The sequence below is a fragment of the Augochlora pura genome, chromosome 3 (genome assembly GCF_028453695.1).
Source record: "Augochlora pura isolate Apur16 chromosome 3, APUR_v2.2.1, whole genome shotgun sequence".
NCBI lineage: Eukaryota > Metazoa > Arthropoda > Insecta > Hymenoptera > Halictidae > Augochlora > Augochlora pura.
The window spans coordinates 30,503,314-30,515,990 of record NC_135774.1 but is presented as its reverse complement, the minus strand read 5'-3'; the positions used below and the strand labels follow the sequence as shown (position 1 = coordinate 30,515,990).

The 12,677-nt window shown below is 50.2% G+C and overlaps 1 protein-coding gene across 1 annotated transcript in view; it reads left to right on the top strand.

Moving 5' to 3' along the window:
• Positions 1-5,773: 5,773 nt before the first annotated feature.
• The window catches only part of LOC144467561 (uncharacterized), a 179,723-nt gene continuing 172,819 nt past the window's right edge, over positions 5,774-12,677 (top strand). The window contains exon 1 of the mRNA XM_078176419.1: positions 5,774-5,850. Coding sequence (XP_078032545.1) covers positions 5,778-5,850 — 73 coding nt within the window. The 5' untranslated portion in view covers positions 5,774-5,777. The remainder of the gene's footprint in view (positions 5,851-12,677) is intronic.

Here is a 12,677-nt window from a genome sequence, read left to right as displayed (position 1 = left end):
GCAACAACGCATACACCCAACAGTAGAAATCTCCGCCGCAAGTCCGACCATTTAAAGCACCCGTAAGTGGTTAATTCGCCTAACGATCGCAAGTCGGGATTTCTCAATCACCCGCGATCCAGGGCAGCGAAGTTTCCTTTGGCGAGGAGGACAGGGTATCGTGATTCGAGAAGGATTATCGGCGGCTAGAGAGACGAGCGTGGCATTAGCGTTGACGTCGAGCAACCGTGGCCTGGGATATCATGAAGCCGGCGGTCCAGGGGGGAGGGAGGCGGGGTGGGTTCGAAAGGGCTCGGTGAAACGCAATTTAATGCAATTTCTCGTTTAGTCGGAACTTTTAAAGTTGTTAGCCCGGGGGGTGGAGGGGGTGGTGGCTCTCGCCAGCTCGGAGTGGTCCTTTCCCGACGCTGTTGTGCACGAGCGCACGCGTGCAGATTGCCGACGCGGAACACGCCGGAAGCATTTGTGCGCGCTATTGTTGTTTCTGCCGTCGGGCTGGTGGTGGTGGTGGGTGGAGGGGATCGGAAGGGGGGTTAACGCAGCTGCAGCATTCTTGGCGACCCCGGCTAACCGGGGATCGCTCAAGCAATTCGGTATATTCGGCGATAATAACGTTTATTATGCGAACCGTCCGCGGCTCCCACCGGCTAACTGGCGCGCTGGCGGACTCGCCCTAAGGTAGGCGCCGGGCAAAAAAATTCCGTAACGCTTGTACGTGCGGCCGGACATCGTCTCCGCGAGGCATTTCGGCGTATTTACATTCCTCGCTGTGCGGTATAGCGAGCGTTTTCACCGCGTCGAAAACATCCGGGAGATTTGTGTTTGTGGCACGACTCTTTACTGGGATCACTGAGAATTTGGTGAAGCGAAACAGTTGTTAAGGATAAATTTGAATTGAATTTTTAATTGTCTGAATTCGTAATTGGGGTAATAATTTTCATAGAAATTATTTACGGGATGGAGAATAAATTGTGCGATGTTTACGACGTGTTCCTTTAATATGTACATTAAATGAAGGAACGTTTCGAGTGGTTGTTAATTTTTTGGTAATTTGTTGATGCAATAAATCGCCCGTTTTACCGTCAATATTTTAAATATACTGTATTTATTACATCATATTCAATATTATTTGTAAAACGCAATTGACGAGGGCAGGATAACGTGTAAATTTCGTCCTCCTCGAACCATTCGTTTTATTTAATTCTTAGCAAGTGTGGGAAGTAATTAAATCACGGAAAATTCAGCATTTATTCACTGAGCCGGAAAGACAATGTTGGAAATACGATCACTCGCCTGGCCGCGAATATGCGCCACCCTCGTCGTCGCTTCGATCGGAGGATGGGGTGATGACAGCTTTTGTTTACACTGGATTCCCTTATCTCCAATTGATAGGAGCACCGTATCGCTTCGTAAACAGATTCTTTAAACATTCAGGTTATGTCAGTGAAACCGTGTAAACTGATGGTAGAATAAAGTATAAGATCAGTATGATTCCTTGCTATAGTGACAGAGAGCAGACATAAGACCAGAGCGGTAAAAAAGCTTTGAGTAAAGCTTTGAGCGGTAAAGCTTTTTAAAGCTGAATTATTGCCAATTAACTCTTTGCTCTCGAATGATAGGACGCGTTTCGGCGTAGCGTTTCCGGTGCGCGTCTCCGCGCATCCCCAGCTGCCCTGTCTTACACGTCGTCTTGCCGGCTGTTGTGCCCGGGCCGATCGGGCCGCGGCGGGGCCCGGGAACGCCCCGCGGGCGAGCAATTTAACTTCTCGGGGACGCAGATGGGCGCGTGCCGTTTCGTCACGTCCGTCACGTCCCACGGAATGGGATTCGATGCGGGGGGGGGGGGGGGGGGGGGCTGTTAGCAGGCCGTTAATTGACGAAAGCTCTGCAATCGGTGATCCGTACCCCGGAGCACGCCGAAACGAGCTTTTCTTCGTCGCTGATGAAACTCTCGGCCAAGAGCACTTTAAATCCTTTTCGGTCGTTGCACCCGCTGCATTCTAATGGCGGTGGTTCCTATTCACTCACGCGCGCTTCTAGGCCGCGTTTAAAAAAAAAATTCGTCCCGTTTGATTTCGCGTCTTCCCGCCGCGAAAGGTGGATGGGCCGCTTTCAAGTTCAACGAATTAGCAGGAATTGTTGAGCGGCGTGAAAACTGCGCGTGCACGAATCCGCGTGATTTATCACGTGCTCGCGCACGGAAATGCGTTATTTTGATAATAATCCGGTGTTTAACCGACCATTAGCGGAACTGTGTCACGAATTAATTTACTCGTATAGAACCGTAACGTAGCTGCGAAATGCTGTTATAAATACGTGTACCGTGTAAACCGTGAACAAAAATACCCGGTGAAATGTTTAACGCAGTGGCGAACATTTAACACCTCTTCACGTTCGTCGCGGTTACTAATTTTCTAATTGCAATCGTTTCTTAGGAGGGCGGTGAAATAGTGTTCGTTCAATGTGTAAATTTACTAGAGTAATTAACTTTTTTGGGCTCACCTTTTACCTTTTGTCAATTTATTAGGAGTGAATATATTGTTTTATAATTAAAAAGAAAATATTACTTTATATTCTACATTCATTTCAAAGTAATATTTTATGCTAAGGTTATGTTCTTCCACCTTCTGTATTAAAAAATAATTAGTGCACCTTGGAGTATTAATTTCTAAAGAGCTAAATATTAATAACAAAAGTCTAAAATTTTATCTAAATTTCAAAGAAGAAAATATCATCTATACTTTATAAAGTATTATTAATAATTTTAAGTACCAGTACGTGAAAGTATAGTAAGTACAATAAGGCGATGACGATCCAAGTTTGATGCACCAAGACACGTGACTCGGCGATAAATTCTTCTCGCTCGTCCCGCGGAAGTGGACATTAAAATTTTAGCAATGTCTCTTTACATTTTAGCAACGTCGTTTAATTTTTAGCAGTGTCTCTACCTTCGGATAATTCGACATGAGGTGATAGAATAATGGATACGGAAGAGCATTGTGCGCGGCGGAGCCCGGCAGGCGTCGATTAAAAAGCAACGGCAATCAGAAGCGCGACATTCGAGGTTCGAGCGGGTCACGGCTGCATGAAACATGAGCATTATTTGATTGGTCGGCATCGAGCGACTCCAGACGTACAATCCCCGGTCTCCAAAGGGAATAAATGTGACAGACGGACTGTGCAGACGTCGGGGACACGTGTCAAGGCGCGTCTCAAAGCAGACGCTCTAATGCCTCTCTGTTCGGCCGCCGATCCGGCTTTGATCCGCGAGCTATGTCTGCGATCCAGAGATTCGCGGCTGCGCGAGCGCTTCCCTCGGCTAAATCGATCGCGAGCAGGAAAATTCGATCGCCGATTTTTAAATAGACGATTTTTAGAAAGCCGATTTTCACGCAGACGATTTTCAGAGAGCCGATTTTTATGCCGTCGATTTTCACGCCGTTGAATTTCACACCGTCGATTTTTACGTAACCGATTTTCACGTAGCCGATTTTCACGCAGCCGATTTTCACACAGTCGATTTTTACACAGTCGATTTTCCCGCCGACGCTTCATCACCTCGCGCCCCGACGGCCATTACGACAGGAAGTGGTACGTCGTTTCTCTCCGAGGAAATCGATTCCCGCCTGTCTCCTAATTAATTCGGCTGAGAGATCTCGAATTGACGATGATCGGGGGTCTCGGTTGATCCATATAAAAAGCTATAATATAAAATAATATAAAGAGCTATTTATTGTCTTTCCTATTTATAATAAGTAGACTGTTGATTTTTATTGGTGATAGAAATCTTCTGTATTAATTTCAAGAAACAGAAATTTAATGAAAATTAACTTTGTCATTTGATAATGTTGATACATAGAAAATAACGCGACAGTGTTCTTATTATTCGACTGGTGGATTTTATAGTAGAAAGACACCAACGAGGCACCTAAAACCCGTTCAACCCCAATCCCCATCAATCCATCGCAGCGTCGAGCGGCGAACGAGAGACGTCGTTGCACAACGGCCACGCATTTCCATGTAACCGATAAGCAACACGGGTGCAGCGAATTCAGGGGCGGCTTGATCGGCGGGACCGGCTAGCCGAGGGGGCGTCTCTCCTGGAAGGGGGGCGAGGCAGATCCATATCGCAACGGGACGATCGTTGGCCTCGACTAACGAGCGAAGTGTCGTCGGGGCATCGTCACGCGACACCGTGCGTCGTTCGCCTCGGCCGCCCTGCGGCCCCTTTCCACCGAGGCTCGCGCTGCCTCTCCCATCCCTTCGCACCCCTTTTCTTAAACGTATGCATGACTCTCGACCGATTCGACCCTGTTAACATATAAATTGCCGCTTAACGGCGAGACAATCAGTTCCCGGGGCAAACCGGCGCGGAGGTGACGATGGGGCGTTTAAAGGGAGACGCCGGGCCGTCGAGGGTTGGCTTTCGGGCAGCGGGAGCAGGGAAGAGAGGATAGAGAGAGAGAGAGAGAGAGAGGGAGGGAGGTAGAGAGGTAGGGGGAGAGAGAAGGAGGCGGTTCGGAGAGACACGCGACGGGGCGGATGGAGACGAAGACGGATGGAGTCCGTCGACGGTGGGTAGGGCCCAAACAACCGGAGGGGGACAAGCGTCTGGAAACGGTAGAACAAGAAGAGAAATAACAAGAGCACCGATGGCGGGGAGGGGGGACGCCGGAGGGTGCGACGAGGAAGGGGACCCGGTTCCAGGGGTTGGGTTTCAATTCAATTTCCTAAGAAACTCTTTAGTGTTTGAGATACAGCCGGCGAAAGGATGCGCGTGAGGTTGGATGTATGCCTGGGACAGGGACGGAGAGAGAGGGTGCCGGCGAGGGCGGGGAGGGGAGGGGGAGGGCGAAGGCGAAACAGACGCGGAGAGGGGCGGACTAACTAAGAAGGGGGGCAGCGGGGCCGAACGGAGCGAAAACGAACCGAAAAGAGACGCGGCAAGCCCCCGCGCGCGCGATATACCACGGCGTGGAAGCGGAAAAAGCGTAATAGGGAGAGACTCGGGAAGAGGGACTAACTGAAAAGAGAGGGAAGAGATTGCGTGAAACGAGGGGGGTGGGCCGAGGGGGGTGTTGATATCGAGAAGGAGACTGGAAGACGATACGAACGGGTGAATGGCCGCGGGGAGGCGAGGGCACGGGACACGGAAAGAGAACGAAGAGAGTGAGCGGAGAAAGAACGAAGAGAGAGAGAGAGAGAGAGAGAGAGCGGAGAAAGAAGTAAGAGAGAAATAGCGGAGAGAGAACGAAGAGCCAACGATGAGAGAGCGGAGAGAGAACAGTCGGCGAACAGAGACGGAACAGAGGGAGACTCCGCGGGGTTGGCGAACGCGGCGTAGAGGAGAGGGGGGGGAGGGGCTGACTAACTGACCGAGGGTGCCAGGAGCGCAGGGGAGTAAGGATTCTGTGCGCGCGCGCGAGGCCGGCGCAAACTCTTCGTGCAGCATCCCTCGTCAGTTGCAAGTCAGGAACTGTCGCGTCCGCGTGGCTTGTGCTGTCGTCGTGCTCGCTGTCGGCTCCGCGTCGCGGCCGGTGTCAGCGCGAGTAGTTGGTGCGAACGTAACCCCTAGGCGGATTTTTCGGGAGAGTTGCGGCAGCGGAACACCGACCGCCGGTCGGCCCGGGAACAGCAAGCGGGACCACGCTGTCCCGATGACACCAACCGGCTCGGCCAGTGTCGGCTGACATCGACCCGTGGATCATCGAATCCTCGTCCGTAGACGGACCAGTGCCACCGCAGGTCATCGTCGTTAGTGAACCACCGGCTCCAGCATGGATAAAGACGTTCGACGGAAGTGCGGGAAAGTGAGACGTGCTCTGTTCCACCTGCTGCTGATAGTGGGCGGTAAGTTTCCGACAACGGTGATCCAGGATCCGTCGCGTTGCCATCGCGAAACCGCCGATCACGGAGCGTCCTCCGAGAGGATATCGGATGGTCGCGTCGCCAAGGTCCAGGACCATGGTTCCGCGTAGGTTTCTAGGCTCCTTCGCGGCGTCACCGGTCCCATGTGGATCGCGATAGATCAACCGGAACCCTCGAACAATCGTCGAAGTTCTAGGCTTCGGGCAGCGGCCCCTAGGCGCCCGAAGTTCCAGGATCTGCTGATGCAGGAAGGGCCGGGGGATTACCTGCAACCCCTCGAATGGGGGTCGTTTAACGCCGGCTCCACGGCCCGGCAGGGATAGCGTCGTTACGGTGACTTTTGTCCGGCCCGCGGGGGATCCCGTTCGGATTACGAGGCGGTACCAATGGTCCTCTTCAATCCCATCGTCCCGCCGGACGCGCTCCGCTCCCGGTGCCGTGTCGCCGCTGGCTTCCTGTCCCCCTTCGATCAACCGGCCTCCATTTCCCTCGCGTCGATCCGAAACTTCCGGCCCGCCGACGAATATTCCAGTCGCGTTCCGAGGACCACTTAACCAGGCCACTTCCGCGGACCGGACAATTCTTCCCCGAACTTCGCCCGATGCCTGCCTGCAATCCCGTCGGCCAGGATCGTTTAGTTCGACCGCCCCTCTTTCTCTCTCTCTCTCTCTCTCTCTATCTTCTCAAAGAGTTCCGTCGGTCTCTTCCGGCCCTGATCCTGCCAGCCGATTCTAGGGACATTCTTAAATCTTGGCTACCCTAGGAGGATCTCCAAGTGGCACGATTGGATGGATCCTGTCGGTCGTTTCCATCCACTCGATTGCCGGGTCATTCGGAGACCGTTTTCGAACCGACTTGGCTGGCTCGGAGGATTTTTTATGGGTCCGTTCGAGCAGATCCGATTCACAGACACGATCGAGGGTTAAAAGAAAGTTCGATCTGTATCTTCGGAACGACACCCTCAGACTCCGGCATCCTTTTTCACGTTAATTCGAACAGATGCTGCGAGCCAGTCTAATCCTCTCGATTAATAGAAAGTTCAAGGTGAATCGTCGGACCGCCTTGGATAAGTCGAAGGATTTTTGCAGCGTTGCTTTGTACGTAGATCCTCCGAGCTAGTTTGATCCTTTCGATTAATATAAACTCCCAGGAGGAGTCTTCAATTTCTCTAGCTAGGTTAAATGATTTCTTACGAGTTCGTTGCTCTCGACGCGATCGAGAGTAAAAGAAAGTGGAATGACTTTCCTAGATCCGAGGATCTTTCCTCGTTAATTGAAACAGGTGCTGCGTTAATCCTTTCGTTTAATAAAAAGTGCAAGCTGAATTGTTAAACCGGTTAGATCGGGGTTCCTTTAATCAGATCCACCGAGATGCTTTGATCCGTCCGATTAATAAAATGTCTAAGGCTAGTTGTTAAATTGCCTTGGCCGTGCCCCAGGATTTTTAACGGGCTGTCTACGCTGGATCCTACCAGCCACTTGAATCCTTTCGGTCGCCGGGGATATTCAGAGGGAGAGAGAGAGAGAGTTCTCTGAACCGGCGCACGGTCCGAGGATTTTTTAATGAAGCAGTTGTTGTGGATAGCGCGAGCCAACGCAGCTCTCTTTAAGGCGCCAGGGAATTCTAGGTAAATTTTCCGACCGTTTGCCAAGGTTTCTGCAATGTTTTAATGGCTCGCGTGCTACGGACACGGTGAGCCGCCTAAATCCTTTCGGTAGAAGGGTAATTTAAGGACGATCTTTAAATCCTTTTGTTGAGGTCTCAGGATTTTTGTATGAGGACGCTAAAACCGGGGACATTTCTACGCGGATTTTCCTCATCTGCGCGTCGTCTTGCTAAGGGCCAACTATATTTTATTTCGCCGGGGATGATCAACTATTGCGTGTTTATTCGGCTGCAGCAATTTAACAGGAGTGCGGGAATTGTCCTAGCAAGGGATAGCCTAATTACGATGTACCGTCGCTTGGGTTTCACCTGCAATGTTCTCATTGGTACACGATTTCTGCGATATTGCATTTCTCAGACGTTATTTATGCACCGATAAGATTGCATTACTTTTGTTAAAATCAATCTTTAACCTTTTTCATTTCTCATTAATTTTATTCCATTAGATAATATTCTTTTTACTATTACATTTATAGACGTTATTTATACACCGAAAAAATTGTTTTACCTTTGTTAAAATCAACGCTTAACCTTCTTCTTCATTTCTCATTAATTTTATCCCATTAGATAATGTTCTTCTCAATATCATTAAGAAATTCTATAGGGAATAGTTCATCAATTGATTTTCATTTTCTTTACACTCAAAGTGCTCAGTACTTTAAGAAAACTGAAGTACAGTATCGAACGACAGTATCCCCGAGCAAATCACTTTATAACAGTAAATATAAATATTGCTTAACAAAGTACTAACATAAACGCATTATTATCGTCTCTATTTCAACAATATGTCCACACAGAAAGCGTCACGACGACATTCGTCGGTGAAACGAGAGTGAACGTAGACATATTTCGGTGCTTTGGTAACAACGTCAACGAAACACGGTGTTACCAAATTAACAAAAGCATAGTCGACGAAATGATCGTCGGTGAAATAATTATTGGCTTGTAACCCGCCGCCGAGAGATCACTGATCTCTAGTCACCCATCGCCTTGCGACGGCAGAAGACTCCGGATAGGTGTAAGTACGAGCATCGAGAGAGAGAGAGTACGCGTGTCGCGGAACTCGCGTGTGCCACCGTCAGGCTTCTCGGTATGCTTTCGGTGGGAGCTTTCAGACGAGTCGAGGGGCTGACACCGTATCCCCGGCCTGTTACCAAACAGAGCCCCCAGTCCCATTGTCGCGATATTGAAACTCAGTCGTGATCGAAGGTAAATAAAACTTCTCGAGCACCCACCCTCCCGCGACCCGTGCACGCGTTCTTCTCTTCTCCTCCTCCTCCTCCTCCTCCTCCTCCTACGGTTCCGAACTTTTCCGTTCGGATGACTCATTCTCCGGGAGCATGACAGCCGAGGAGAGAGATCGCGGGGAATTCCATGTTTGCCCGGAGTTCGGTTTTATGGTAATAGTTTTCGCCGAACTTGGCCCATCATTCCCGCTTCTTATCGCGGGAGCGATGTGTGCCGTATACCTTCCGCCACGTTGCGCACGCATTTTTTTTCTCCTGACGAATCGAACGAGGAATTACGTCGGATGGACCGTCCTTTCCCCGGGGAATAATTCCCCGATCTATTTGGTGGGATCACGAATTCTCTTGACAAGCATTTCGCTCCTTATTGCGCAAGACAGTCTAGTCAAGGATGGACGTCCGAATTAAAACAATAAGTCTTCCGACTTTCATAAAAAAACACAAAAATGGGGCTAAAAATGGGACTAAAAATGGGACTAAAACTGCACCATCTTTAAATTCAGAATTACTCAGAGCTTTATTAACCCTTCATTGTCCAAACATTTTCCGCCGCAGCGGTTCCGCAAAGATGACGCGGCCTCGTTCGCGAGAGAGCGGGTCCGCGATCACGGCGGCCGCGCACCGGAATAAATTCAATTGATGAAACCGATAAAAATCCACGGCGGGATTTGCATGCATCGCGGCTCGCTTTTGCGGATTGTACGACGAGCGGCGATCGCAGCGCGACGGGGAAACGGGGTCAAAAAACAAGCCGTAGCGCGATCGGTCGCGCCCGTAAAAAGTTAATGCGCCATCCATCTGTTTATTATATCGCGAGCGCGTCGCTGCCATTACGCCGTCGCCGGCGACGGCATTAACATGAAACCAATCTCGAAATTAGCCATTGTGCCCGGGCGATACGCCGTTGGAGCGGTGGTTCCCCCCCGCCCCCCTTCTTCGGCGGCGGCGTTCTCCCCGGCCCCAATTCCGAGGGAAAGGAGCCGCCCCTACGCGTGTCAAAAAATAATTTATCTGAGCCGTCCGGTGAGCGAGCCGCGCGGCTCGCGCGTTCGCTCCCTTTCATCCTTGATCCTTGCCTCGGAAAACTTTGTTGACTTCAATCTGCTAATTGCAGACCGGGAGGGGGCTTCTGGTATTTTTCATGCCGGCGCGTTCCTTACTCCGTCGGTTTATTAGGGAACGCGGCGCTGAAACAGGTGGGGGGGAAAGGAGGAGAGGAAAGGATTCGACGAGAAGAAAAACAGAGAAAGGCGGCAGTGGCCGCCGACGATAGAGAACGGGGTTGGAAGACAGGGGAAAGGAATCGGAGCTTGAAACGATGGGACGCGTTTTGTTCCGGTGTTCGCGGGTGAAAGGTCCTTTCTTCCAACGGATACGACGCGATATTCGCGTCCGCGATTTACCCGATGCCGCCAACCCGAAAGGAAAAGCGAGGAGCCGCAACCGGGAACAAAAGGCGGTGGCGCGCGCGCGCGGCGCACGGGAAAAAATGGGACGGAACGGGCCAGCGGAGATAAAGTGTCTCGACTTTAATCTGGTAATTGCGGTTACGCGTCTTTGCCCCCTTTTTCCCGCCGCCGTCGCCGCCGCCGCCGCGCGGACCATTCTCCTGGCAGCCGCCTCGATGCCAGCTTGGGCAAAAGGCACGCGAAACACCGGCAAATCCGCGGAACGCCTCTGCTTATCCCCCCCACACACGATGCCAGCCAGTTTTCCCATTTACCGTTCGCCGTCGCCGGCGGAAAACTTGCCCCGGAAAATTCGAAATTCCGCCTCGGTCGCCCCCGTCCGCTTTCCCCCCCTTCGTTCTCCCCCCCTTGATCGCCTCATTCCCGCGGCTAGCCCGCCATCTAATTCAATTCGATTTCTTCGTCGCCGCGACGTTCCTGCGGTTCCCTGATCCGGCCCGAAACGAACCCGAGACCACCGGCAAAGGCGACGCAAGCCCTACGGGAGGCTCTGAAAGGATTGGATTGTTTTCACGGAGTTTGCGAACGGAGCTCGTTCGTTGCCCGCTCGTTTCCCGTGCTGCTCGATGGGGCAGGATCATCTTGTATGTTTGACGCTGTTTGGCGACCTGAAAAATACCGCACGAGGTCTTTGAAGACTGTGTTGTAAGTTCGTAGATTAGAAGGTTGTTTGTTGAGGTTTGATACATTTTTGCTGGTAAATATGGCGGCAATCTTTTTGAGAATGTTTGACGTTGTTTTAGATTGTCGAGAGATGGTGAGTGGAGTTCGATAGGTTGATCGATGATTTAGACGAAATTGTATGTCATAGTTTGTGCTGTTCTCAGTGTTAATTGTGTCTTCGAATGTTTCAGATCGTTTGGAAGAGTTTCAGATTGTTTGATAAAGAGTTATGTTTCGCTAAATATTACCTGCTGCTTTTTTAGTTGACGGTGTAAACTTTTCTCTGGATGTTAGCTGTCTAAATGTTAGCTGAGCAAGTGTCTCAGAAAAAGACAATATTATATAATATTCTACATCATATAACAATGCTATCATATAATATCATGCATCACACGATATATTACGTAAAATAAGAGGTCTCGTTTCGAAATCTCGTGACCAAAGGTTCAATTGGATTTTTATCACGGTCCCCGAATTGCTCTCGATGTTCGGCAAGGTGTGAGAAGAGTATGGGCGAGTTTCTAAGAGTAGAGCAGCCCCGAGGGAGAACGGCGAAGAGTCAAATTGTGGTAGGCGAAACTTGACTGCAAGGGACCACGAGTATTGACTCGGTAAACGCGGAGTTTGTCTTATGAGGAAGTTGGTGTACTACAGGTGTTCTCTCTCCTCTCCTTCCGGTTACTCTAAGTGCTCCCGGGTTCGCTAACAAGCTGACAATATTCTTCGGCGATGTCCCGGCCGCGGACCAAGTTTTCTTTGAATTGATTTCGCGCGAGATCGTTCGAGCGCTCCTCCTACGAATCCGAGCAGCGACTCTCCGTTGATGAAGAAACTATCCGGCAAACTCTTACCGCGGTGAAAACTGGGCCTCTTTGCATTAACGGATCATTCTTACCGGCGCGACGTTCATTTCTGAAATGTCCTCGGACGACGGAAGTGCTTCTCGTCCTCGATGCTTCGTTCGCCGCGCGGTAGCTGCATCTTTATTAACGTCGTTGCTCTTCCAATTAATGCCATTACAGTGGTCTCTGTGGCTAGCTTATCCTCAGTCGCAATAGAATAGGTATTATAGCAAGTCGAATTCCGGTGTAATAAAATCGAGTTTTGCTTCAGTGAAAATTATACAATTTTTACGAATTTTTCCAAGGAGAATTCTAAAAGCTACAAATCTGAAACTTAGCATAATTATCAATGCTTTTGAATAGTATAGAAAGCTAAATTTCTTATATAGTATAATAGCAGAGAGCTGAAGTAATAAAAAAAAAGTGTGAAAATTATTTCAACTATATTGTTCGATTTCGCTCACATTTCCTTCCAACGCAGCAATTTCACCAAAACCAGAATTGAACAGAGAACATCCTAGAACCCAACCTTCTTGACCAGCGATCTATCCTCGACGAGTATACTCGTCCGTGTAGTGGAAAACCGGAGCATTTTGCATTCTGCCGAGCGTACTCGTTAAAAGCAGCCAACTGGTTCGATCTGCTACCGAAGGCTGCATTTGCCGAACCGGGATTAACGACTGAGATAAAATGTGCTGCCCAGTGTAAAAAGTATTCGATATCCGCGGCGGTGTGCGGCGCGGGATCACGTTCGACGGTGGGAAGCCGTCCGAGCAGTTGTTGGTCGAAGAACAGGAGAGTGGAACAAGAAGACGGTCGAGGGCGACTTGTTGTTCAATTCGGGGCCACGGGCAGCCCGGCAAATGAAATTCCTTAATCTAACGACGCGACCGTCTCCGGTGTGGCCTCGGTTGATTCGAGCC